The sequence below is a fragment of the Ruditapes philippinarum genome, unplaced genomic scaffold, assembly GCF_026571515.1.
Source record: "Ruditapes philippinarum isolate M1 unplaced genomic scaffold, ASM2657151v2 ctg7745_1_1_1_1, whole genome shotgun sequence".
Taxonomy (NCBI): Eukaryota; Metazoa; Mollusca; class Bivalvia; order Venerida; family Veneridae; genus Ruditapes; species Ruditapes philippinarum.
Window position 1 is genome coordinate 1 of NW_026865106.1, and position 23,975 is coordinate 23,975.

A 23,975-nucleotide genomic window follows, 5' to 3' on the forward strand; every position below is an offset into this window, starting at 1 on the left:
GAAATTACCTATTGGTGGTTATTATAGCATAGGTTCCGTATCCCTAAGGCATATGGTGTTTGGATTGTGTGCCAAATTACTATTTTTTACCATTTTTGTTATTTCTTAAGTCACTGTGACCCTGAATTTCACCCGAAATATCCCATTTTCTAGCTTGATCTATGTTACATTAAGATACAACTTCTGGTCAAAATCAAAGCAAAAATGAAAACGCTAGAGGGGTAACGTCAACTTTGTTTACAGACGATGGACAACGGACGAAAAGAGTCTGTTAACCACAGACTATACATTAAGCTACCATGAAAAGCTGAATAAGTGAATCTATTAAAGCGTGTACCTATACAAGTACCTACTACGACTGCTACTACTGTACAGTAACAAGCTGCTTTTGCTGCTGCTGCTGCTGCTGCTGCTGCTGCTGCTGCTTTTACTGCCAATGCTTCTTCTCTGATGCTACAACTACCGCCGCCACTACTACTACTGCTAGTGCTACTAATAATAGTAACAATAATAATAATATTAATAATAATAATAAGAATAATAATGATAATAATAACATACCAATACTGTTAAAACTTTCTCCATGACTTCGATAAATGTGCTGCCTTCTGTAGTATAATATGCCTGAATGTCACTATTGTGTGACAAGGTAAGATGATGTCGACAAAAATATAACGAAAAGCGGACTACACTTTAAGCATTGTGAAAACATTTTTTCATCAAATGAAATGTATTAGGGTAATGCATTAAATGTTTTTTCGACAAGGTGTAATGCATTAGGTATTGCGTCATAATTTTTATCGAGAAAGTGAAATCTTTCACATATTGCGTCTACATTTTTTTCGAAAAACAACTTTTATTAATTTCTCGTCAAAAAAGTACTCGTCATGTGCATTGCTTCTTTTTTTGCAAGAAAACATTTGGCCAATTAACTCAATTTTTCTTGTTTATTCGAGTTATTTTTTGAGAAAACACTAAAAATATCACGCCTTCGCGCCTTATATTTTTTCGAATAGCGTAAATCTTCTCACAAAAGATCGCATAAGAGGTGACCCTTTGAAGCTTCCGTAAGGGAGGTAATTAGAAATCTATTTTCTATAAATTCTAACTCAAATTTCCGAATAAGAAAGGAATGCATGTAATTTATTGAATAAATATAATGTGCACACATATTTGCTGAGCACATTTTACATATTCTTCGATGTTCAAAAGTTGTTTTATTTGCATAATTATAAACATATATAACTTTTTGCAAGTGTGGTATACACAAACTACCAATATTAAGCACAAAACAAGCATGCATCATTTCATATAGGGAAACAAGCAAATAACACTTATATAAATTCAGTAATGGCCGTCGTGTTCCCAAAAGTCTATGCAGCTTGTAAAAAACTGAAGCCATAAAAGCTTGTCATTAACTGCTCTTATTTATGGCAAATTGGGTTCCAAGTTAAGACATAAAAAAATTCTATATGTAAAATGTTATCCAAAACCCATTAACAACTTATAACATTGTGTTGTTTTATTTTTGTGTCTTAATATTCACAGACTATTGGGATTTACTTATAAAAAACACGACGGCCATAAATGAATTTTATTTATAAAATATTTTATTGACAAACTGTTTTCAATAGCATTTATTCTTTCTTTTTTTTTTTTTCGTTATCCGTTTCGGAAATAAAATCTTTCCGTATTATAGAAAATCATGCGCATGTGCAATTCACACTTTTTTCAAAAACAAGTTAGCCTTTTGTTTTTGAATTACGAGAACAGGTATAGTTCATGAAGGCAGGACTTCCCACTAAACTATGAATGATGAATCGTATTCCACATAAACGAAGTTTTGTATAACGAATGTAACTTATCTTTTTAACATTGTCAATTTATAACATAAAAACTTTATACACTTTAAACCTTTTTTACTAGATGAGAAAATTTTGCTTTGTTTCCTTTGTTGTTTTTTTTTTTTTTTTTTTTTTTTTTTTTTTTTTTAATGAATTGCGCATAATTTACTTTAGTACGGAAAAGAATCATTTCCAAAATGAATTACGGAAAGAAAAGTAAGAATAAATGCTTTCGAAAACAGCTTGTCCATAAAATATTTTATAAATAAAATATATTTCCATAATAAAGTCATGCCTTATAAATTTTAAGAGGATTTTTTTTCGTTTGCGTGAAATATGGTATATATTTTCACGAAACATGATACAATGCCACATATTTTCACGAGCCGGTACGGCGAGTAAAAATATGTGGCATTTTATCATGTTGAGTGAAAATATATACCATATTTCACGAAAAACGAAAAAATAACCTTTTTATTTAATTTCATGATCAAAGAAAATGGTTACGAATCCCCTTGCTTGCTACCAACTGCAATTGTACAGCGCGCAGTAATTTATGCGTAAGCACGCGCTATTTGGCGCTACATTGTGACGTCATGTAAACAACTCTTTAAACGTCTGTACAGCGTTAATTACTGAATTAAAGATATTGGTGTTCGGATTAATTTTCTTAGTTAGACCATTTTCTATCATGCTAGATAGTTTTCAAAACAAAATTCAAGAAAACGTTGTTTTGTATTTATCAGATTTTTCAAACAAAACGGCGAAAGAAGTCCAAAAAAATAAATATGAGTTTTGACTCCGCCCACTTTCATATTCATATTTCATATTTATTTTTAAAAAACATGAAATATATTTGACTGATATAGCACCATATTTCATGGGTAAAATTAAATAACACTTTATATTATCAGTTTATGTTTTACTCAACATTCCACTTAAAGGCAATTTGAGTTGACAATAAAATTATGCAGGTACCTATAATTCATCATCTCAGATGATGAGTTATATAAGAACAAAATTCATTGGATATATGGTATAAGATGTGAATGATTTATATAGATTCTAAAATAATCCAATAGGTAATGCTGCATATCAAATACATTAGGTATACCATATCTAGATTCAGTGCAAATAAAATGACGCGAATGCATTTTCCTATACATGTCTATGTCAGCATAGATGCCTTCTGGCGCCAACAACAACCCCTCCGTCCCGACGAACAGTGCTAACTTTGATATTGTTATAACTCTGTCGTCTGTAAACAACGAACCACGTGATGGTTCGTCAAACTTTGTGGATATGTTTCTCTCATTGCATTTGACAACCATAAGTAAAACATCTGACATCCCCAAGACACATACAGCATGATGTTATGCAAATATATTTTCTTTCAACCAACTCATAGTATTATATGGTTACTAACAATGTATTTCATAAGTTTATTGTGATTGTATTGTAAAGGCTTATATCTTATTGTTAAAAATATGCACACAAACAAAGAGATTTTTCACAAACAGGAAGAGGGAAAATCTCCTATCAAAATATATGTTTAGGTTTTAAAGCAGATATGTTGCGTATTTCAATACAAATGCTTATAAACTAATTTTAATGAACTTTCGATAAACTTATTGTCTAAAACACTCAATCGGAACACCTCGACGATTATTGATACATGTAGTCATCCGAAGATGGACGGAATGAGCCGAAGAAAATGCTAAATGGGTAACGACGCTGATAATGTCCTCAGAATTTTAACCCCTTTTGATACTATATATCATTTTGAAATTTAAAAGAACTTCACAAGATTCATCTAGTAAAATCGTCATGAACTGACATGAAACCTTTAATTGTCCTCAAAATCAACCTTTTACACCAAAAGTAAAGCATTCACGCTTTTGTCTTATTCTTGCAAAGTAGTTAAAAGTGTAAGTTTAAATAATGTTGTGGCTAGCTTTTACATTGTTGACCATAAAAACGGTACTTGCTACCGAAAACCAAAAACTTGAGAATGCTTCAAAGGTCTTGGAAATGCTTGTTGACTGTGGAGAGAGTGTTGCATCTCTAAGAAACGATCATAAAAGTAAGTGTTATAGCTTATACTAGATATTTGATTAAATACATATTATTATACAATTAAGAACACATCACTTTCAACTGAGGAAATCTATACACAGATATCGATTTTCTGTATTTTACACTACCTATAACACCTCGTCTTTACGTACCGAAATTGCATCTATAAGATATTCAGCTGACTATCTTTGAGGGAAAAATATTTCGGTTCTTTTCGAAAGTTTACTCAAGTCAGTCATGTACTTTATCCAAATAGTACATTTATATTTATTAACGAAACTATGCCGTTTTACAATGAGCGCCAGTCTATGGTTTGTTGTTTGGTTATAAATATGTAACTATAATAAACATATTAATTTTTACGCATTTCAGTGGGGATGTTTTTCATTTAAACGGGACATTATGACATATTTTAAACTACCACTTTATAATGATACATATTATTATAATAACTTTTCTTTTATATTCTAGTTACGAAAGACAAACTAGAACGTCTTAGTAAAAAGCAAGCCACTGACACCTACACGAGATGGGGACGGTCTTCTTGTCCGCCTGGAGCAACGACTGTTTACGGCGGATTTACTGCCGGGTCGCATTACTGGCAAACTGGTGCAGCTGCTAATCCCATTTGCTTATCTAAAAAGCCAAAATATCACTATCTCTCAAAAAAACCGAAATTTATGGCATTGATATATGGTGCCGAATATCAAACTACAGATAGTATTTGGGACAAATTGATGAACCATGACATCCCATGTGCTGTTTGTCATGTTCCTCGTACGAGCGTCATCATGATTCCTGGACAAGATAATTGCCCAGACAACTTCAAGTTAGAATACGAGGGTTACTTGATGGCTGGTCATCATATCCACCGTACAGGATCAGAATTCATATGCTTCGACAGAAATTCAACTGCAGACGAGTATTCAAGCCCAGTGAATCACAATGGGGCTGTGTTTTACTTTGTTGAGGCGGCATGTGGTTCATTGAAGTGTCGGCCCTATGAATCAGGACAACAGATCACGTGCGCTGTGTGCTCTTATTCTACTTAGAAACACTTAAATTACCACCACTAAGCGTTTTTATTAACTGGACTGGAAATATGTTTTCGATATATATTTAACATTAGATGCAGCTGATGGCCAATAACTTTTGTGCAAAATTACAGATCATTCGCTCTGTCCGTTTTTCAAGAATAATTATTTTCAGTTGTAAAAATTGACCGAAAAAATGATAGTGTTTAAACGTTATGAACTCAAATCGGGCAGTGCTCAAATTACGATTTTTAATCTCCGAATAAATTGCTTCATCGTCTGATTCCTATATTTCCTTTTAAAGTGACCCAGTCGATCGTTGTAAGAAAATAACTTCTTAATTGTTTTGTGAGGGGGATAAACCTCAGTGGAGTCCCTTTAGCAGAATATACAAAATAAAAATGTTCTACATTTGACAACAATATATTGAACACGATATGTCGTTTCTAAAAAAATAAAATTCTGTAAGACTTAGTATATTTTCTTTTGCGTAGACTTCTAACAGTCACTAGTGTACATAATTACGTAAAAAAATCTTAACATAACGCGAGTACATGTCAAGTTATGATCCTATACTATACTATCCTATAGGAATTTGTTGGTAATAAATCTAGAACTACCACTAAATGTGAGTAATACCCCCAAAAGACTGCTTCGGAAATGAGGAAGTTACTAGTAACAGAATACCTTGTAAAAGAATTTGAATAGAGTTATGGTTCTCGGCAATTAAAGATAATTGTGGTTATTGTATGTTGCATTTCCTTTCACTGTGTTTTATTGAAATACTCTGTAATAAGTCCAGATAGAGTTATGATTCTTGAGAACTGCTCTTTCCCTCAATGTGCTTGGCCATTGTATGAAGTTTTATTGTATTCAAACTAGTGGTTTTCAAGTTATGCTCCAGACAAGGAAAATGCAACTGAAAAGTAACAAAGGGCAATAACTCTATAATTACTTTACATGGAGTTATGATTCTTGTGCACTGCACTTCCTCTCAAAGTGCCTCAATTGTGCTTAATCATTGCTTAATCATTGTATGAAGTTGTTTTGAATTCCAACCAGTAGTTTTCAAATTATCTTTCGGACAAGGAAAAAGTAACAAAGGGCAATAACTCTGTAATAAAAAATAGAGTAATGGATCTTGTGCACTGAACTTCCTCTCAAAGTGCCTGACCATTGTATGAAGTTTTACTGAATTCCAACTAGTGGTTTTAAAGTTATGCTGACCAGACATGAAAAAGCAATAGAAAAGTAACAAGGACAATAACTATGTAATTACTTTAGATAGAGTTATGCTTCTTGTGCATTGCACTTCCTCTTATTGTCTTTGACCATTGTATGAAAGTGTTTTGAATTCCAACCAGTAGTTTTCAAGTTATGCTCCGGACAAGGAAAAGGTAACAAAGGGCAATAACTCTGTAATTAGTCAAAATGGAGTTATGGTTCTTGTGCACTGCACTTCCTCTCAATGTGCCTGACCATTGTATGAAGTTTTACCGAATTCCAACTAGTGGTTTTAAAGTTATGCTGACCGGACAAGCAAAACAAATACCGTTATAGAGAAAATGCAGTTTCCTGCAATGTAAGGGCTATTTTCCGTGATGCTGCTCAGTTTGTGGATTTTGTCTAACCTTATTCAGTATTTAGTATTATGGGTGCAAGTTAAAAATTCAGAAAACCCTTAATTTAGTATTATTCAATTGTTTTATATAGAAAAAGAGAGCTTTCAAGAGTAAAAAAAATACCTTAACTTCAGGCAAATGCCTGCAAACTTGTACCCAAGATTTTTTTAATCTTCCAGACTTATTTTCCAACCTTAAGATAATATCGATATATACTTTATGTCAAGTAAATGCATTCAACACTTAAACACGTAAGATGCAGAAGGACGGACAATGTCAATTAATAACATTTTAACCCTTTTCGACTTTACCTACGTAATTTAAAACTTTTAGCCAACATAAAAACCAGAGGGGGTCATTGGCTCCAAAGCGCTCCTCGGGTAAGCCTGTTATTTGTGTAAAAGCAGTGATATTTGTGTTTATAACAGAAATTTGTTCGATGTTCGTCACTTCAGGCAAAATGCATTATTTAATTATACTATATACATGGACCTAATTTCCTAGATATACATCTAAAAACAAGAGTATTCCTGCCAAGTTTCATTAATATTAGCCATGTGGTATTATAGCAGATGTCGTTTGAATAAAATGTGGATGGACGCCAGACGCCGGACGCAAATGATTGGTCATCCTAAAAGCTCACCTGCACTATGTGCAAGGTGAGCTAAAATTTTAACCTAAGTATACTGAATGGGATGAGTACAATAGCTCTCCCCTAGTTTTCAAACAGTTGAGTTTAACAAGAGGGCCATGATTGCCCTGAAAACGCTCAACGTATATAGGCCCCTGGGCCAAGGCCAATTTTAAACCAGGGGCTTTTATTAGAACAAACTTGGTAGACACCCATTATAAAATGTTTCATGATAAATATCTAAGCTCTAGCTCTTTAGGGTTTAAATAAGAAGATTGTTTAAGTTTTTTCTATATACATATAGGGAAAAACAATGACCCCGGGAGGGGCCAATTTTGACGCCAGGGCTTTTATTTGAACAAACTTAGTAGACACCCACTAGAAGAAGTTTCATGCTTTATACATGTTATATCTAAGCTCTAGCTATTTGGTTTTTAAAAAAAGATTTTTTTTAAGGTTTTGCTAATAAACAAATAAGGAAAATCAATGACACCCTGGGGCAGGGCCAATTTTTACCCCAGGGCTTTTATTTGAAGAAACTTGATATACACTCACTAGAAGATGTTTCATTCTTAGTATCTTAACTCTAGCTCTTTCGGTTTTTACTATAAGAAGATTTTTAAGTTTTTACTATACACTACAAGGAAAATCAATGACCCCTTGGGGCGGGGCCAATTTTAACCCAAGGGCCCTTATTTGAACAAACTTGGTAGAGACACATTAGAAGATGTTAAATGCTAAATATCTTAGCTCTAGCTCTTTGGGTTTTTAAAAGAAGATTTTTTTAAGTTTTACTATATACATAAAGGGAAAAACAATGACCACCCCTGGGGCGGGGCCAACTTTTACCCCAGGGATTTTATTTGAACAAACTTGGTAGATACCCACTAGAAGATGTTTCATGCTTTATATCTAAGCTTTAGCTATTTTGGTTTTGTAAAAGAAGATTTTTTAAGTTTTTACTATATACAAATAAGGAAAATCAATGACCCGCTTGGGCGTGGCCAATTTTTATCACAGAGCTTTTATTTGAAAAACTTTGTAGACACCCACTAGAAGATGTTCCGTGTTTTATATCTAAGCTCTAGCTATTTGGTTTTTTTAAAAGAAGATTTTATAATTTTCACTATATACAAATAAAGAAAATCAATGACACCCCCAACCCCCGGGCGGGGCCAATTTTGACCCCAGGGCATTTATTTGAACAAACTTGGTACTGACTAGATGATGTTTCATGCCAAATATTTAAGCGGTAGCTTTTTATAAAAGAAGATATTTTAAGTTTTTTCTTTCGGTTGCCATGGCAACCAGAGTTCTGCTTGGAATTAAATTCTTTGAAAAAATTTTAAAGTAGACTACCAAAGGAACATTCCTGTGAAGTTTGAATGAAATTAGCTAAGGGGTTTATGAGGAGATTTAAAGTAAAAGGTTACGGACGATGGATGGACGGATGCCGGACAAAAAGCGATCACAAATGCACACCATGTCACTTTGTGACAGTTGAGCTAAAAAAACAACATTTATTAATATAGAAAGCTAAATTCAGAGATAAAATATATCTAAAGTATAAAAATAATAAAACAAATATCCTTTATAACTTCACATTGATATCCTTCACCAACATGTTTTATTACCATTTAGAAAATAAATATGACTGAAATTTAACATAGTACACAATATTTCTTTAATTAATTTCAGATCAACTTTATTCAGCGAATAGTTTGAGTGTAACATGTAATTTTAAATGTTATATGTTAGACTTATTATATACGAATATATATATAATGTATCACACTCATGAATACCTGCACTGTAAAGCTCATAGTAAAGACAAATGTCAAGCTTTATTTGTGGAGTGAAAAACCCACACAAAATTTCAGTCCATGAACTTTTTCAGATAGTGCATGAAAAACCTTGACAAAAATGATCATTAAAGGAGCTTCACTGACATGACTGCGGTCCTAACCCTAAATCAAATTAAAATACATGAAACTAGACCTATCACTGAAGGTGATCAATACCCCCACCAACAACTTTGACTTTTTGAAAAAAAAGTAGTCTGAAGAAAAATTTGAACACAAACTATCAACTGTGTACAAAGAAATATTTCAATTAATTGTAATCGCAACTGGGGTCTCGAAATAAGCTTGCTATACACCAAGTTTGATTACAATATCTCATTCCTAACTCTAGTTATTGTCAGGAAACCATTTTTTCTATTTTTAGTAACACTGTAACTGACCTTGACCCTAGGGGGTCCAAATGCAATACCAACCCAGGTCTTCATATAAGCTTCCTATACACCAAATAAGATTACAATATCTCATTCCTAACTCTAGTTATTGTCCGAAAACCATTTTTCGTAACGGTGACCTTGACTTTGACCCCAGGGGGCCCAAATGCAATACCAACCAAAGTCTTCATATAGGCTTGCTATACGCCAAGTTTGATAACAATATCTCATTCCTAACTCTTGTTATTGTCCGGAAACCATTTTTCTATTTTTAGTAACACTGTAACGGTGACCTTGACCCTAGGGGGTCCAAATGCAATACCAACCCAGGTCTTCATATAAGCTTCCCTTACACCAAATTAGATTACAATATCTCATTCCTAACTCTAGTTATTGTCCGGAAACCATTTGTCTATTTTTCCTAACAGTGACCTTGACCTTGACCCCAGGGGGTCCAAATGCAATACCAACCCAGGTCTTCATATAAGCTTGCTATACACCAAGTTTGATTACAGTATGTCATTCCTAAGTCTATTATTGTCCGGAAACCATTTTTCTATTTTTGGTAACAGTGACCTTGACCTTGACCCCAGGGGGTCCAAATGCAATACCAACCCAGATCTTCATATAAGCTTCCTTTACACCAAATTAGATTACAATATCTCATTCCTAGCTCTAGTTATTGTCAGGAAACCATTTGTCTATTTTTCCTAACGGTGACCTTGACCTTGACCCCAGGGGGTCCAAATGCAATACCAACCCAGGTCTTCATATAAGCTTGCTATACACCAAGTTTGATTACAGTATGTCATTCCTAAGTCAAGTTATTGTCCGGAAACCATTTTCTATTTTTAGTAACAGTGACCTTGACCCCAGAGGGCCCAAATGCAATACCAACCCAGGTCTTCATATAAGCTTGCTATACGCCAAGTTTGATAACAATATCTCATTCCTAACTCTAGTTATTGTCCGGAAACCATTTTTCTATTTTTAGTAACGGTGACCTTGACCTTGACCCCAGGGGGTCCAAATGCAATACCAACCCAGATCTTCATATAAGCTTCCTTTACACCAAATTAGATTACAATATCTCACTCCTAGCTCTAGTTATTGTCAGGAAACCATTTGTCTATTTTTCCTAACGGTGACCTTCACCTTGACCCCAGGGGGTCCAAATGCAATATCAAACCCAGGTCTTCATATAAGCTTGCTATACACCAAGTTTGATTACAGTATGTCATTCCTAAGTCGAGTTATTGTCCGGAAACCATTTTTTCTATTTTTAGTAACAGTGACCTTGACCTTGACCCCAGAGGGCCCAAATGCAATACCAACCCAGGTCTTCATATAAGCTTGCTATACGCCAAGTTTGATAACAATATCTCATTCCTAACTCTAGTTATTGTCCGGAAACCATTTTTCTATTTTTAGTAACGGTGACCTTGACCTTGACCCCAGGGGGTCCAAATGCAATACCAACCGGAGTTTCCATATAAGGTTGCTATATACCAAGTTTGATTACAATACCTCATTCCAAACTAAAGTTATCGTCCGGAAACCATGATGTGGACCGACCGACGGACCGACCGACGGACCGACCAACCGACCGACCGACCGACAAGCTGACTCCTATATACCCCCCCTAAACTTCGTTTGTGGGGGTATAATGATGTAATGCAAAACCTTTGCAAAAGATGATATGGAAATAAAAGATTTATACTCAAATTTGAACTGAAAATCAATTTGTTAAAATCTTAGCCCAATTACAACTAAAGGCATTGAAATGCTTTTCATATTTTGGGTCATTTTGCATCATTGAATGATTATTATGGAAAATGGGGCCAATGAGCTAAAATTTGCCCACAAGTGATATTATCATAGAATGGTACAATCTCAAACAAAAAGGTTTTGGTCCTGTCTCATGTCAAAAAAACCTCATTGGAGTCCCTTTAAAGGCAATTTGCGTATAAAAGTACCAACTGTTTTCAAAAAGCCAACCAAAAATTGAATTCATTGCTTTAAAATTGTCACAATTTTCTATGTAAATTATTACTTAAAGACATAATAATCTCTGAATATCATTTTATGTTATGCATAAGTGTATGAACTTTCATTGTCCCTGATCGTGTAAATCTTTTTCCGCATACACGACACTCGTAAGGTTTCTCTCCAGTATGTCCGCGTATATGCCGTGTTAACCAGGAATTATGCTGGAATACTCTGCCACAGAATCCACACGGATAGTAATGTTTAGATTCCGGCCCATCCATAATATTCATGTCGGCATTTGGTGCCTCTAAATATCCTGCAGTATCTGTGGTACTTTTCAAAGCTGTAAAGACAGTTAAAAATACATTGTAATTCTGCATCAATATAACTTTCACATATTGGCTTGGTTTATATAAGCAAACAACTATTTGTAATATTATTTAGCTATTAGTTATAAAGATTTTTCACAGGTTATATGCTCCAATATAAACAGTTTTTGTAAATATTGAGATTTCTTCATGAATTGACAGCAACTGTGCATACAAAACTATATAAATGGCATGATTATCCAAAGAAAAGCAACCTTACAAACATGCAATATTATAACAGGCTATATATCCAGACTGATTAAAAAATCTTTATTACAAAATGCTGAAAAGCTATACAGAGCATAGAAAACATGTGTTCTCTGGAACAATATTTCTTTTCATTTTATCAAAGTATATATTTTGTAGAACAGCATTGTTGGCATTTAGGAACATGAAAACAACAATACCAACTATCAAATACTAAAATCTTCCTAAGCAAAATTAAATGTTTTTATTGCATTTTTGTACATTGATTGAATGGACAGCTTTCCTATAAGACCTTCTATGGAAAAAATTCTTGGAGGCTGGAGCCAACTTTATTAGAAGTATTATACATTTTGTCATTATAACATCTATAAACTGTATAATTATGTAGAACACACAAGGTTTGCTACAGGCATTAACTCTCATCTTCAATCCCTACCCTTTGTGATTGGTGAAACATACATAAAACTGCGCAGTTTGACACAGGTTCAGTTTCATTACTTTTGTAGAACTTAATATTCTGTGCCCTGTTTACCAAATAGGGCATATCAATTAAGCATTTTAGCCATTTTCAAGGGTGCTAACTCCCTCCAAAAAACAGCTTATTTTGACAATTCAAAGACAATCATAAATGTACAGGTACATAAATTACACATAGAAAATAATGCTATTCTAGTATTAAATTACTATTCTAGTATTAAATTTATCAGTCATAAAGTCTGTGGGAATAAATGGTCTGAAATATGCATTATTGTAACAAAAATGATGCCTATATAAAATTGCTCCTTAGTATGCATGTGAATAAGGCCTTAGCATGCATGGTTTTCTTGGTTAGCTTTAAAGCCACAGAAACACTTAAGGTCACAAGGCAACTTTCCACCTCACTGGTGGAGGAAAACCTCAGTGCATTATTTCAGACACAAGCAGACTATTCAGTAAAACCGCTTACTTTCAGTAAGCTAGCTAGATCGTTTCCCCACATGAAAAAACTAGAAATGTGTCATCATGCCACGGATGCCCCCGCATGCAGCCAAAATTTCAGATGGTGCATTAATTATTTTTTTCATTTTAAGTTCAAAGCCCTTAAAACTTTTCAATGTAAACACAAACCATTTTCATACAATGTTCAAGGCACTGAAATTATTCAGTCTTAACCTTTTAAAAATAGCATATTGCATATTTGTAGCCAAAATAATGGCTAAAAGAATGAGTGCTGAAACTGAAAGTTCAAAATTTTTCCAACATTCAGGAAAGATAAGTTTGTCTAAAATCATTGAACCACGACCAATTTCAAACTTAAACTGCTTATTCCTAAGATGTATCTATATTATTTTCAAAGTGAAAGGGACATAACTCTGCCAAAAAATCATCAAACCATGACCAAATTCCAACTTGACCTGCCAATTCCTTTGACATAATTATCCATATGTCAAATTTAAGTTGAATATGTAACACTGTTGGGTAGATAATGAACAGAAACTGTAAATTTCATATTATATTCAAAGTGAAAGGGGCATTACTCTGCCAAAAATCATTGAACCATGACCAAATTCGAACTTGGCCTGGGCATTCCAAAAACATATCCATATGTCAAATTTAAGTTGAATGTGTTGTACCATTGGGGAGATAATAAACGGAAACTGAAAATTTCATATTACTTTCAAAGTGAAAGGGGCATAACTCTGCCAAAAATCATCGAACCATGACCAAATTTGAACTTGACCTGCGCATTCCTCTGACGCATCCATATGTCAAGTTTGAGTTGAATGTGTTGTACCTTTGGGGAGATAATGAACGGAAACTGAAAATTTCATATTGTTTTCAAAGTAAAAGGGGCATAACTCTGCCAAAAATCATCGAACCATGACCAAATTCAAACTTGACCTGTATTTTTTTCATGACATAGCCATATGTCAAGTTTGAGTTGAATGTGTTGTACCTTTGGGGAGATAATGAACGGAAACTGAAAATTTCATATTATTTTCAAAGTAAAAGGGGCATAACTCTGCCAAAAATCATCGAACCATGACCAAATTCGAACTTGACCTGTATTTTCACATGACATATCCATATGTCAAGTTTGAGTTGAATGTGTTGTACCGTTGGGGAGATAATATACGGAAACTGAAAATTTCATATTATTTTCAAAGTAAAAGGGGCATAACTCTGCCAAAAATCATCGAACCATGACCAAATTCGAACTTAACCTTATTTTCTCATGACATATCCATATGTCAAGTTTGAGTTGAATGTGTTGTACCGTTGGGGAGATAATGAACAGAAACTGAAATTTCATATTATTTTCAAAGTAAAAGGGGCATAATTCTGCCAAAAATCATCGAACCATGACCAAATTCAAACTTGACCTGTATTTTTTTCATGACATAGTCATATGTCAAGTTTGAGTTGAATGTGTTGTACCTTTGGGGAGATAGTGAACGGAAACTGAAAATTTCATATTATTTTCAAAGTAAAAGGGGCATAACTCTGCCAAAATCATCGAACCATGACCAAATTCGAACTTGACCTGTATTTTCTCATGACATGTCCATATGTCAAGTTTGAGTTGAATGTGTGCAACCGTTCTTAAGATAATGAACGGAAACTGATGATGACGGAATGACAGAATGACGGAAGGACGGAACAGGGTAACACTATATGCCCCGGCCAATACATGGCGGGGGTAAAAGGGGCATAACTCTGCCAAAAATCATCGAACCATGACCAAATTCAAACTTGACCTGTATTTTCTCATGACATATGTCAAATTTGAGTTGAATGTGTGCAACTGTTCTTAAGATAATGAACGGAAACTGATGATGACAGAATGACGGAAGGACTGAAGGATGGAAGGACGGAATGACGGAACAGGGTAACACTATATGCCCCGGCCATTACATGGCGGGGGCATAAAAATCCAAAGTCTCTGGCCAGTTTTGAACACACAGCAATAACACCTTGCATATCCAGTAACGCAGGAATGTGCAATTAATGTTTTGTTTGTTTGTTTCATTTTACGCCTTTTTCCAACAGTATTTCAGTTATATAGGCGGGTAGTTTCCTAACAATCGTTTCTGGAGAGTTACACCAGTACTAGACTACCTTCCTCCGTGCTAAACTACCAAAGCATCTCCCAGGGATCGAACCCACGCCATTAACGTAAAAGTAACGCAGAATCTATGCAATGCTATAGCCAAAAAGAATAACATAGTAAGTAAACAAACCAAAATATTTTATTCTAAATCAAATTTAAAGAAATTAATTAGAGCATACGGCTGCTACAACATAATACTTTAACCAGCATTACAATTTCTTTCAGGAATATGTTTAATTCTTTAGATCATTTGTGAGAAAGACAACATATTACCGTTTTGAAGGTGACTTTTGTGTTTCCTAAAATAAATATGTGCATCTAACATACTTAAAACATTATTTTTTCCTATTCTGTATACCTAAAACATTTGTCAAACTAACAGTGTCGTAAAACAATAGATGGAAGCTGGTAAAATAGGATTTAGCTACTTTTAGTGAGATAACCCACGTTGCTTCAGTGATGCATTCACGAATTTGGCGTTACTTCGTAAAAATGGTCTTAATTTTGTTTAACCTGCAAAATTAAGTGAAATATGATACGAGTAGATTGGAAAATGTCTCAGATACACCGCATATGTAATGCGTATGTTATTATATTTAAAGATATCGACGAAACTAAATACAGCCATCAATACACTAGTTGGGTTGTCATTTTCACGAATGATCTTGAAAAATAAACATTTTCATAGAAATATTTTTGATGAGGTTTAAAGTATTATGTCTCAGCAACCGTATGTGCTAACACATTTCCTCTAATTTGATGTTCAATAAAAAATATTGGTCCATTTACTTATCGCGGTGCTTGTTTTAGCCTCTAAATTGCACAATTCTGCATTACTTTTGCACAATTCTTGCGTTATTTGTACATTCCTGCGTTACTGTATATACACAGTGAATAAGGGGCAAGTTGTCACAAGGTCAAATTTTTCTAGACTTGATTAATCTTGACCTTTCGAGATGACCTTACAAGATGACCTTACGAGATGACCTTTCGAGATGACCTTTCGAGATGACCTTACGAGATGACCTTACGAGATGACCTTACGAGATGACCTTACGAGATGACCTTACAAGATGACCTTACGAGATGACCTTTCGAGATGACCTTTCGAGATGACCTTACGAGATGACCTTACGAGATGACCTTACGAGATGACCTTTCGAGATGACCTTGACATACCTGTATCATCATGACTAGTAGCTGTCTGATTACTGTCAGAACTAAACTGTCCTCCAAACTGTTCATCTCCATACTGTTGTGTAGCTAACTCAACTCCAAGCACTTCTACATCATCTAAATCTTGTTCTGTTTTAACTATTACACAATCATTCCTGTGATCAAGATTACGATCTGTGTCATCAGGAGCTTGAGAATTATCTGAATATAAATTATCTGAGAAATTGTTGTCAAAGTTCATACCAGAATATTGAAAACTGGTAATATTATGGGGGAATTTTAGACTTTTTCTTTGGTGTCTTTCTTGTACAGAAGAAATTTCTGTTTCCGAAACATTTGCTTGATAATTTATTCCTGAGCTGTTATCTGTTGCACTAGAATTGGTCATTTGTATTGTTTCAGCATTTGCTACTTGCTCTCCAGTACAAAAGTCCCTTCTTTTTTCATAGGCAAAAGAATTGTGCCTTGACGGAGATTTCTTTCTTGTATATGGATGAGTTCTAACTTTAGAGCGTGAAAACTCGTGCTGTGAGAAGTTCTCTTCTGCATTGTGAAGAGCTGCAAAGTATATAAAATCAATTACAGTCATGAAAATTCATTTAATTTATCATCAAAGTGCTGGCAAAAAGAGTGATTGTTGACTTTAAAAGGTGAATCTACCTATGCAAGCAGTGAAGACAAAGATCTGACTGTATGGTTTGTTGGCTTTTTTGTTTGGTTTTATGGTGCACCATCACAGTTTAGGTGGTATAGTGCTGAAACAGGATAGGTGATTTTGGCTAACCTCGGGTGATACAAACTTTAACCAGGGTTCAAAACCACCTCATCTGTTGGAGCTAAGAGATGCATTAAACTCCAATAATTCTGACCCATTTAGTCGCCTCTTACAATCAAGCAGGGATAAATGATGGTTGCTATTCTGATGCCTCAACCCATAAAGGCAAACCCTCACCACCAAGGGAAATATGTTTGTTTGTTTGTTTCATTTTACACCTTTTCCCAACAGTATTTCAGTCATATAGGCGGGTAGTTTCCTAACCATCGTTCCTGGAGAGTTACACCAGTACTAGACTACCTTCCTCCATGTTAAACTACCAAAGCATCTCCGGGGGATCGAACCCACACCAGAGAGGTAACAGGATTAGAAGTCATCGACTCTAACCCCACGACCACAAAGGCGGTTACATAATACAAGGGAAATATGACCTGATAGAAGAGCAAACTGTGCAGACCAAGATAGGATGGCACATCCATACGGACAATTTTTTGAAATTTTCCCCTAAAATGTTGAATGGTTAAGTCAAGATTGATGGATGAGATATTTAGCATTGTAAGGATTAAAATTAATGATTAGTCTTTGTTTAACTTACTGAGCTCTCTAAATATGTAAAATAGAAAATATATTTTAAACTAATGACAATTACTAGAAAGTCACTGACCAACAATTTTTTACTAAAACAAATATGCATTAACTAAGTTTCAAATGAATAGTTTTAGTGGTGATGTAAATACACTTTTCATGAAATTTTAAGTTCAGAACAAGAAATGAGCCTTGTCAAGACAAAACCAACATAATTGGTTTGTGACCAGCATGGATCCAGAGCAGCCTGCACAGTCTGATCAGGATCCATGCTGTTCACTATCAGTTTCTTTACTTGTTATAGGGTCTGTAAGCGTATAGCATGGATCCTGATCAGACTGTGCGGATCATGCTGGTCGCAAACGCACTATGTTGGTTTTGTCGTGACACGGCTCAAATAGTTCACAAAAGAGTCAAAGGGTCTTAGACATGAGATGCTTCAAATGAAATCCTTAATAAGCTAAATTATACATGTATTCTGCAAACAATGTGAGTTAGATAGAGAGTATTATAGCCCCACTTTACTTCTAATTATCAAGCATTTTCAGGCCTAAACATTTACTTTTGAACTACTTGCCCTGACCTAAGACTTACTTGTCCTGACCTAAAAATGGTAAAAATGTATAAATCAAAAAGACAAACAAACATTAATACTTCTTGCATTAGGTAATGTTAACATAAGGCAATAAACTGGACATATTGTTTATGAAATTGATTGTTAGTTAGACACAAATATTTTTTTGTAATCAGTAGTTTTTCTAAAACATCAGTTCATCAATCATCATCCAGGCTAATAACGACGAATTGATGTCAACAGCTGTAAACGAGTCTTCATTGACTAAGTTCATAATGTTGTTATATCAGATATTTTAAATGCAAAAACTTTATAATGATTCATGGTGTATTTTTGTTTTAAAGATGTTTATAAATGAAAAGATGTTTTTTCTATTTATTTTGTACATGCATTTTTTTATTTTCACTTGCCCTGTCGGACAAGTGCTTTTCAAAATAACTTGCCCGGACCAAATTTTTAGTTGTCCTGGGCAGTCGGACAACCGTTAATGTCGAGCCCTGATTTTGAGAATTTACAGACTTACATTTAAGGCAAAAGCTTAAGAATTGAGTCTTAATTTCACTACGGTTGTCCAGAAAACCTTTCCCAGTACTTGATCCTAAAAGTGATTGAGCACCGTCGCTGGCATTTGCTGTCAGAATAAATGATTCTTCACCTGTATACTTGCATAATTGATCTATCTGAAAATATACCAAAATCAGCATGTCTCCTGGATGAGCCAAAATATTTCAAAAAAATATCTTAAGATTTAAAAAAAAGTAATAATTTCATGATTAAAGTATTAATTCATGTGTCAGGTTTGATTAATGACTGATTTGGCAGACTTATACAAATGTCAATATTTCTTCGGCATGACTAATGCAGTTGAGCTCAGGCTTATTTTAATTATTCTTACCTCTTTTTGGTAATTTAAGTAGATTATAAGAGCGATTTGCAATGTGAAAATTATTTTGTTAAAAGTAGGAAAATGTAAAAAAATTGTATTTCGACTTTCATACAAAATACTAAATCACTTTAATTGAAATAATTGCTATAGTAAGGAGTAAAAAGCATATATTTAACAGAAACAAAAGATATTTCATGTAATTGTCCAATAAGTTACTTTTTGAAAACTATCACAGGATTCCAAAAATAGCTTTTAAGAAATAAAAATAAAACCATTTATTTGGCTTTATGGACCTTTAATATAAATAGTGATAGTATATACATTGATCTTTACTTACAAGCAACTGTATTTGGCTTTTCAGCACAACTTTAAGGATAGCTTTAGATCCAGGGACATCATTTAATAGCTCAAAGTCACCCATCATCTGTTGCATTCTGTATCAAAATAGAAATTGTATAATGTTATGAAAGAGGCAACATATTGGAATATAAAATTCTTTTACAAAATGATCAATTTTGATATGTTAATAAAAGTGATATACATGAAAATTGCATCTGTCAAGGAATGGTATTTTATTTTCACAACAAAGAAGATATCTTAAAATTGGCCATTTTATAGGTTTCAAGAATGATATAGAAACTGCAAAGTTGCAAGGAAGTTCAACTCTGTCGTGGTCCTATTGCCAACTATTTGGGTCATCTTTATCCTTAAATGTGCACCTAGGCTAGCACCACCTTATTACAACACCATTATCCTACATATAACTCTCAATACCTAGAGACTAATATTAGCTGTCGCTACTTTTGTTCTTTAGCACTTTGGGAACAACAAAACAGTAACAATAATTATAAAATGAACAGCAACAAAGCTGTTGCTGCCAGACTTTTCCAAAATTCCAAAACACATTGTAAATTAGTTAATTAGTCAATTGTTAATAATATAACCTGGAAAATTATACTAAATCATACAGCTTTTATTGAAAAAAAAATATGAAAACAAACATATTAGTTACATATTTTATTACCAAAATTACATAACATAATTATTTTAAATTAGTTAACATTTGTCAATAATAAAACAAAAACAAAAAATATACTAAATACAGATTTAATTGAATAAAAAAACATGAAAACAAACATATTTTATTACCAAAATTACAAAACATTTTGTAAATTGGTTGAAATTTGCAAATAATATAACTGGGAAAGTTATACTAAATACGGCTTTTATTGAATAAAAACACATTGTCAGAGAATAAAAGGAATATTTTGGCGTCAATTAAAAATTTGTACAACAATCCTAAGATGATTGGCTTGTTTGAATTAAATGTGTGACAAATGTTTTAGATATGCGTTCTTTAATCACTTTTGGTAATGAATACATTTATTTTTGCAATACCCATTTTTTAATATTTGACATGTATTTGTATTGATAAAAATATCAGTTGACATCATATTATATGTATATGTTTAATTCAATATTTATCTCAACATATAATTACTTTCTCGTCGATGTACTCCAGTAATTATGTTACTTAGATAAATTGAAAATTGGCGCAACTGAACTTAATTCACATAACTAATATTAAGAAACCTTATTATTGTCATTGTCAATTATTTATAAAAAAAATGTTGATTTAACTAAACTAGGACCAGTCAAACAGAGAATATTATTGTTATCGTACTGCAGCAAATCCTAATTTAACTGTGGCGAATCGTCATGTGGCAAATTGTTATTGTTGTGAATCGTTTCTAATTCTTAGATATAATACAAAACCCTCATAATCATTTAATGTCCCATACTGCCATACATGTAGGCTATGTGTTGATTTCTTTCCAGTGATTGTCTGACCTGGTTTAGAAAGTATCAGCGATTTTTTCCACTGAATTGTGAATGGGTCCGGTACCATAAAAATTGTGAAAAAAAGCGTTGTTTCTTAACAAATTGTGAATTTTTTACTTAAGATTGTAAAAATCTTATTAAGCAGTAAGAACATATAATTTGTGACTGACTTAAACGTACTTCATGTCTAAAGCTTTACTGTTACGAGCCATTTTAAATGATGTTTACAGAAATTGCCAGACGCTTGTTTCGGTATTGATACGTCCCTAGAAGTTTCCTATTTAAACAATAGGAAAATTTTAAGGGCGAATGCAACAGAAATCATGGTCGGCTAAACACATTTTAAGATAAACAAAGCACAACAGGCAAAATTTTAGCATCATTAAATAATCAGGAAATAATACATTATTAAAGGCTTAATTTAAATCGAAATTGTGAAATTTCATCACAATTGTGAACGGGTCCATCGGACCCAGTCTGAAAATTGTGAATTGGTCCCTTATTGGGTACCACTTATATAGGGAAAAAATCGCTGAGTATCAACTGTTTGCGCTTATACCACATTTTCTAGCAAGTCATTCCATAAAATAACAAAATCAATAATTTTGATGGAGAAAAAGTTTGTTGGCAAGGAATTTTTTAACAGAGTGTGGAAACAGGGTCTTTCTATTTGAAAGACCCTGGTGGAAACAACAGGAAACAAAGAAAAGGGTAGTTTCAATGACTGGGCTGTGGTGGCCAGGCTGTGGCAAAGTTATGTACACCTGTAAATAAGACAATTTATATAAACATTCTTTTTCACATCAAATGATGTCAAATTTAATTAATTAGATTTTCAAATTGAAGTGAGACGAAAGGTCACTTTTAGTTGCGAATCGTCTACGGGACGAATTATTCCAGGTTTGTCATCCTTTTATCACATCGACTGTTTATATAAGCATATATCATGTATATACTATCCCATATAGATTTTCGAAAGGCAGCTGAAACTTGTAAATCGTCTTTAAAAAGTCCTAACAAAGTTATAAGACATGATTATTTTGGAGTTGGATACCTTGAATTGAAATGAAAGTAACTTCCAACGAACGCAACTTCTCGACTGCCGTTTCAATACTGGTCCCCTGCGCACTTCAACTATAATAGGACTCCCTGACCAGATTAATTCTCATTGGTATGACACTACTAAATTTTTGTATGTCTAAAATATGCAACGGAGATTTTTTAGGCGACAACGGGAGTGCTTAGAATTCTCTAATATTTTGTGTTTTTTTTTAGTAAGACTTAGTGTCGAATGTACACAATAATCTAACAAAAAGTAAGTATACCTATTAATGAATAATAGGAAGATTTATATCCCCGTAGTACTGCCACTTTCCGATCAGCTAACAGATTTTTCTACAATAACTGACAGTAAAATTATAAAAAAAATTCTCTAACAATTCTGCAAATATCATTATTTCTGCTAATAAATACAACTTTTTGAGATTTTACCTGAATTATTAGAATGTATCGTAGACAAACCACTACTGACCCATTTTCCTGTTCTTCAAAATTTCACTGCCACTTTACAAATAGTTAAGAAAATATGTAATGTATCACATAAAGTTTGTCATACAATGTTAAAATATAACCAGTTATGTATTTTGAAGAAATTTTGAACTACACGACTTCAGATTAATGGTAATAAACAATTTTAACCTATTCATAATGCCATTTTTCAATTTTGATATCCATTTACTGTAGTAAAGCAGTCACATTTGGGGTATGGATGTACATCTCAATTTGAATAACAGAAAAAGCATGTTCTTGTGAAACTTTTTGGATCTTAGGGTTTATATGACCCCCTTCTTGTGACAGCTTACTGAAAAGTTATCAGAGACAATGTTTTTCTTTGGTTAAGTGACTGTTACTTTACTGACGTAAATTACGTTCCAGCAGGATTTTCAATTAGAAAGACACTGGTTCCAGATAAGAATTGTATGGTAAAATATGTACATATCAAAATAATAGCCTTTGTAGTGCAGTATACATTATGACTTAATGATAGTGAAACAGAGGTCCAACTTTTGTTTTGATCGCCATAATTGACATTGTTGCTGATAAATGTAGTTAAAGTAAATACAAGATATGTGCTTACAGTTAGGTTACATGATAAATAAGGTCAAAAATAAAGAATTTCTAGGGATGATTGAAAAGTAGTTGTGATTGAAAACTGGCAGTATGTAGAATAGTTTTAAAGTTTCTTAAAATGATTGAAATTTTGATATTATAAGACAGGGTCTTTCGAATAGAACTGAAGGACCCTGTTTTGGTGAAATAGACATTTGTAATGGTCTTACAATTTAAGTTAAAATGTGAAATAATTAAGTTGTTAAACGCCTAAATAAAACACAAAGCTAAAAGAAGTGAACACATTGATAAAAAATAATTTGGAAACTTTTCGTGGCACCAAGCACTGAAATAAGACAACCGTGCTGTGCTACTGACAGCTCTGGTTTCTTATTGGAGTTAATAGTTCAATATCATCAGATTTTTTATATTTTATTTATTTTATTTATTTATTTATTTCTTTAAGCAGGATGCACTGACACAAATATCAAACTGCATGGTAGTGTAAGCATTGGGATATCCAGTCAGAACGTTTTGATCATCACTAATATGTTTGTTTCGTCAAGGTTTTTAAATTGATAACTGAATTGAATGAAATGGATCTGAATGGCTGAAAATGTTAAAATTGATTTTTTACCTGAAAAAGAAACTTCAATGAAAGTTTTCTTTGCCAAGTCAAATGCCCTTTTCTGTTCAAATCAAATCAAATAAAAATGTTGTCGGCATGCATATAAACGATTCACAAAAATAAGCTATGTAAAGCTTTTGACCGACATACATACATGTACATGTAAATATAAATGAAGCACATAATTCAACATGATTAAAACAATCTTTGAAAGACAAATGGTATTACAGGTTAAACTAATTGTAATACTACAATGTGGGGAAATAGACACTAATCGCTTTATAATAAATATACTTATCAACTTT

The 23,975-nt window shown here is 33.4% G+C and overlaps 2 protein-coding genes across 2 annotated transcripts; one reads left to right on the forward strand and one right to left on the reverse strand.

Annotated features, from left to right (window-relative positions):
- Window positions 1–3,875: 3,875 nt before the first annotated feature.
- Window positions 3,876–4,972, forward strand: LOC132727829 (short-chain collagen C4-like). The gene is made up of 2 exons (XM_060713416.1): window positions 3,876–3,927; window positions 4,392–4,972. The coding sequence occupies exons 1-2, from the start codon at window positions 3,876–3,878 to the stop codon at window positions 4,970–4,972; spliced, it is 633 nt and encodes a 210-aa protein (XP_060569399.1).
- A 5,709-nt stretch (window positions 4,973–10,681) lies between these two features.
- On the reverse strand, window positions 10,682–22,039 carry LOC132727828 (myoneurin-like). Its single transcript, XM_060713415.1, has 5 exons — window positions 21,988–22,039; window positions 19,429–19,525; window positions 18,729–18,885; window positions 16,275–16,829; window positions 10,682–11,772 (listed from the first exon to the last, which is right to left on the reverse strand). Exons 2-5 carry the CDS (start codon window positions 19,522–19,524, stop codon window positions 11,519–11,521), a joined length of 1,062 nt encoding a protein of 353 aa, XP_060569398.1. The 5' UTR covers window position 19,525; window positions 21,988–22,039; the 3' UTR covers window positions 10,682–11,518.
- Between the last annotated feature and the right edge of the window lie 1,936 nt (window positions 22,040–23,975).

Bases quoted from the DNA above. Each gene is read 5' to 3' on its own strand.
- LOC132727829 (XM_060713416.1), top strand. From the start codon at position 3,876: ATGCTTGTTGACTGTGGAGAGAGTGTTGCATCTCTAAGAAACGATCAT. The intron at 3,928-4,391 runs GTAAGTGTTATA...TTTATATTCTAG, and splicing joins TCTAAGAAACGATCATAAAA to TTACGAAAGACAAACTAGAA.
- LOC132727828 (XM_060713415.1), bottom strand. From the start codon at position 19,524: ATGCAACAGATGATGGGTGACTTTGAGCTATTAAATGATGTCCCTGGA. The intron at 16,830-18,728 runs GTAAGTCTGTAA...TATACTTTGCAG, and splicing joins CTTAAGCTTTTGCCTTAAAT to CTCTTCACAATGCAGAAGAG. The intron at 11,773-16,274 runs GTATGTCAAGGT...CTGTCTTTACAG, and splicing joins TACTAGTCATGATGATACAG to CTTTGAAAAGTACCACAGAT.